General features: G+C 37.4%; 1 protein-coding gene across 1 annotated transcript; it reads left to right on the forward strand.

Annotated features, from left to right (window-relative positions):
- The first annotated feature begins 1,250 nt into the window (after positions 1–1,250).
- Positions 1,251–4,865, forward strand: LOC131148882 (protein trichome birefringence-like 39). Its single transcript, XM_058098834.1, has 5 exons — positions 1,251–1,919; positions 2,047–2,218; positions 3,619–3,797; positions 3,889–4,047; positions 4,268–4,865. The coding sequence occupies exons 1-5, from the start codon at positions 1,639–1,641 to the stop codon at positions 4,563–4,565; spliced, it is 1,089 nt and encodes a 362-aa protein (XP_057954817.1). The 5' UTR covers positions 1,251–1,638; the 3' UTR covers positions 4,566–4,865.
- The last annotated feature ends 276 nt before the right edge of the window (positions 4,866–5,141 follow it).

Raw genomic sequence — 5,141 nt, forward strand, 5'->3', positions numbered from 1 at the left:
TTGAAAATGTTTTTAAACTAATAACTCTTGTTCTTGATATTTATTCTTAAGAACAAATTTTCTTTTAAAACTTTATAATGTAGGTAAAAGGTTATAACTTATTATGGCACATTTACTTTTCTTTTATACATTAATTGAACGTTGTTTTTCTCACATGCATTTTTTTTTTCTTTTACATTTTTAATCAAATCAGAGACTATGATGACTTTTATAATTTTATTCCAACTTTTTTGTTTGATGGAACATAAAAATTTGTTTTTTTCTCGCATTATGAGAGTATTTTTAACTCTTTTATTTCACGTCAATCGATACATTTCATTGACTTGTACATGTATGATAATAATCGTAAAATTCTATTCCTAAAGAGTACAAATGCAATAAACAAAATTAAATGATATTTTAATTATATTTCAAAAAATAAATGGGAAAATTTATAAAGAAATTATAGTAATCTAAAAAGTTAAATATTTCATTTGTTTCCACTTTCATGCTTTATTTTTTATTTTTAAAAAGGGTAGTACGGTGTACAAAACTCTCATGTATGCGGGGTTTGAGAAAGGGGCGGACCACAAAGGGTTTATAGTACATTGCCTTACCTTACATTTTTGCAAGAGACTGTTTCTACGCCTCGAGGTCACGTGGTAGACAACCTTATATTTTTTAAATTGAGTTATATAAACTGCGATTTTTTATTAATCGAAAAAAGAAGAAGAAAAAGACAACATGTAATTGTAAAGTCTTTTGGGAACATTTTTTTTTTTTTTGGAACATTTTGAGATTCCAAACATGTGTTTTAAAAGCATGTCTAAAGGTGTTCTTTTTACTCAAAAAAGTAAATTAAAAATAAAAATAACATGAATTAACACGTTTTGATATAAAACTTAAATATTGTTTATGGAAAAAATCAAAAATAGAATTTCAACGACTAAAAAAGTTTCTACTATTAAGATCAATTTTTAAATTGAAATTTTTTGATTTACGGGTACATTTTATAACTTTATCGATTTTATAAAATGTTTGTGGCTTTTGTCCAAAATGCATGAAGATAAGTAAATTCAAATTTAAGATAAAAAATGTCGGTAAAACTTTTTTGGCCTTTTCTTTTTTATAAAAATTAAAATTTGAGGGGAGCATTAGCCCTTACCATGGAGGTGGATGCATGAGATAATGTCCCATGTCTGAAACAGAGCAGGATGGAGACAAGTGGGGCATTGCAAATTGATATGTACACAACGAACAGGCTGTGCATAGGAGATAGGATCGCCTACTCCTCTGCCTTTAAAATTAAACAGCCTTGGAAAAGCGTTTTATCATTAATTTTCTTTAAAATTCCTCCTACCTTTTATTTATGTTAAAAACAGACGATCATCATCATGGGTTTGATTTTTCAAACCAGAGAATGGATGGAAACCCCACATGCCACCACACCACCGCCTCCACCCGTAGATGCAAATCCCTCCAAGCTCATCCCAATTCGTGTTAAAAAATTAAAAGTAAGACCATATGACACAGATCATGTGAATCTCTCTCTCTCTCTCTCTCTCTCCACATTATATAAAGGCGACGCCGAGACAACTTTCTCTCCAGTCTAACACCGTGTCATTTAGTTCAAAATCTATCTGCGGATCGAAATCCGAGATGGGTTTCCTGTCGAGAGTCACGCCTGTGCTTGTGTGTCTGTTTCTGCTCTGGCACCAAACGAAAGCAGAGCATTTCAGCGGCAATGGGAGCAAAGTGGGATTGGGAGGCAGCAGGTGCAATTTATTCAGAGGCAAATGGGTTTATGATAACTCTAATCGCCCTCTCTACGACTCGAGCTGTCCCTTCATAGATCCAGAATTCAACTGCCAAAAGTATGGCAGACCCGATCGACAGTACCTCAAGTACAAGTGGCTCCCATTCTCCTGCAAATTACCGAGGTACTCTTCTTCTCCATCCCTGTTCTGTTCCTTTCTTCTCTCTCTCTCTCTCTCTCTCTCTCTCTCTCGTCCTCTCTGTTATTCGTCTTCCCCTGATTAATTGATGGCGCACAATATGGATCTTCAGGTTTAATGGGGTAGATTTGCTGAATAGATGGAGGGGGAAGAAGATCATGTTCGTGGGGGACTCGCTGAGCTTGAACCAGTGGCAGTCCCTCACCTGTATGCTCCGCGCTTCGGTTCCAAACGCCAAGACCTCCTTCGTCAAGAAGAACTCCTTCTCCTCTGTTACATTTGAGGTGAGCGAGTCCAGCTTCTCTGATTCATCAAGTTGCTCTGTTCTTCACTATCCACATTCTTCTGGAATAGTATATTTTTTCTCTGCAATTCTCGCATTCATTGAATGATCACCCCATAATCATTACTGCCATTTGCCATGCTCTGTGATGGGATCATGCTTCCTCTCTGTCACTGGTCTCCACCTTTCAGGAAAAGGTAAAGCTAAACCTATGACAAAATTCAGAATTGTAAATGCGATTTATAGAGCTCACATGAATCAAGCAGGAGCTTCTGCTGTCAGCTCTCCAGTTGAGATTCTGAAGCATAGACATTAATAAAGGAGCGTGATTGGTGCTCAGCCTCTCACTTTTCCTGTGTCATGTCGGTTCTTTTTTAAATCTTCTCTTGTTTCTTTAATTTAATGCCCGTGATCCAAATACCCCACAACTCACTTCTGCTGCTTCTTCAGATCTTCTTGCCACCACCCCTGTTCAATTTTCACCAACTTCCTGCTCTGCATCCAACACGCTTCTGACTTCTTGCATTAATTGTTTATTAACACAACATCCGTATGTTTTTTTTTGCCCTTTTTCTTTCTAGATATCATATTGCACCTTCTATTTTTTTCTTAAAGAAAAAATTAACGGCTTGTTCATTAAGAATATTTCACAGTTTTAAGACTTGTAATACAATTTATTTTCATATTTTGATTTAGAAAAAGTAAATCATTGCTGCTGCTGTGTTTGAATAATGACGTGCAAGGTCAATCAGTAATTATTTTTATTTGTACGGTGGTCAAAATGTTGGACATAGTTCTAAGTTTTAACCATGGTTTCAATTTATGATTTATTTTTTTTTTCCTGACTTTCAGAGTGTTGAAATTCATATCCCCATGTGCTTAATGTAAGCAAAATAATGGGTGTGTGCGTTCTTCTTTCAAATGGGGGTTTAGGTTCAGATCTAATCTACCTGTTCTGTAGGCATCTCATTGAACCATCGACAGAACAGAATTGGTAAAATGTTTTGACAATTTCAAAGGGTCCGAGACCTCTGATCCTCGTACAGCTGTCCCTCTCTCCACTCCCGTGATGAAAGTCCACATGGAGAGACCTGTGATCTTAACTAAAATAATTCATATTTGCTCTTGTCCCAAAATTTAATAGACATTTTATATGATACAATTTAATAATAGTCATTGTAAATTTATTTCATGTGCATTGCCATTTGCTACTATATAATACCAACATATATTCTTTTTTAAAAATATACATTTCCCAGACTAAGTGAAAATTTAATATTTTAAATTTTGTTTAATGTATGAAGAATGATGGATTCTTAGATTAATAATTATTGAAGGGGGTTAATGGTGGGGGGCATGCAACTTGGATGGTGATGGTGATGATGGTGATGGTGTGTGCAGGGTTATGGAGTAATGGTGATGCTGTATCGCACGCCGTACCTAGTGGACATGGTTTACCAAAAGAATGTGGGACGAGTCCTCAAGATCGACTCCATCCGCAGCGGGAATGCTTGGAGGGGCATGGACGTCCTGATCTTCAACACCTGGCACTGGTGGACCCACACCGGCCGCAGCCAGCCGTACGATCTCTCTTCTAATTATTATTAATAATAGCTCACAACATGATCCATTTAATTGCTGCCAATCGTAATTAAATTAAAGCACGCGCAGGTGGGATTACATAGAAGACAAGGGAAAGTTGCGGAAAGACATGAACCGGCTGGTAGCATTTTACAAGGGGCTCACAACGTGGGCAAGATGGGTTAATCGGAACGTTGACCCTTCCAAGACCAAAGTATTCTTCCAGGGCGTTTCTCCCACCCATTATCAGTATGAATCCTAGACTCCAAGCTTTAAGCTCAATAGTTGGTCATGCTCTAACTATATATATTCGCTGTTGATTAGGATTAGAATTTTGCTCTGTGTTTCTTTCATTAGTTAGATAAACTTCCTCTCTTTGTTTCTCACAAGTCAAATCGAAAGCAAAAATCAATGCAGTGAAATGATCCTAGCATTGATCGAGTACTGATGATTGTTTGAATCGGAACAGGGGAAAGGATTGGGACAAGCCATCGGAATCGTGCGGCGGGCAGCAGGTACCATTCTCAGGGAATAGTTACCCGGCGGGCATGCCGATGGCTTCGGCGGTTGTGAACAAAGTGCTGAGCAGGATTAAGAGGCCAGTGTATTTACTGGATATCACCACGCTGTCGGAGTACCGGAAGGATGCACATCCATCATTCTACAGCAGCAAGAGCGGCAGCGGTGTAGTGGACTGCAGCCACTGGTGTCTCCCTGGTTTGCCGGATACTTGGAACCAGCTTTTGTATGCAGCTCTAGTCATGTGAAGAACTGCATATATATGTGCAATTGATTTTTTGCTTTTGGTTTTTGTTTTTCTTTGTTAGTTATCTAGCTAGTTTAATTGCAAAAAGGTAAATCATTGTTTGAAATTAGGGAGTTGCTTTCATTTTTCGTACCATGTGGTCAAATAAGAGGGTTGGTGCACGTTTTAATTGTAAAGAAGAAGAAGAAGAAGAAGATTGCAACAAATTGTTGTGAGTTGAAGGAAATGCCTTCACACTTGGAAATCTCATTGACCAATTTGGCATCATTAATGTAGTGTCCAAGTAAAGAATTATTGTGTATGTGTCCGCACTCTCTTTCTTTTCTGATTCCGTATATATAATGTGTTTAGCTATAACTACATTTCTATCATTCAATTGAGGGGAAAATAACATGCATCTTACTGATACATTGATATGTTCAACATCTGCACGCATTATCCCAACATGTATGGTTGAGAGTAACAAAGACAATGGGGAGCCATGTGAGTTGCAACAAAACAAGCGTGGTAAGGAATTCTCTTATTATAAAGCCAATCCTAGAGGACACAGGATTGTGTCATACATGCACATCTTGCT

The sequence above is a fragment of the Malania oleifera genome, chromosome 2 (assembly GCF_029873635.1).
Source record: "Malania oleifera isolate guangnan ecotype guangnan chromosome 2, ASM2987363v1, whole genome shotgun sequence".
Classification (NCBI taxonomy): domain Eukaryota; kingdom Viridiplantae; phylum Streptophyta; class Magnoliopsida; order Santalales; family Ximeniaceae; genus Malania; species Malania oleifera.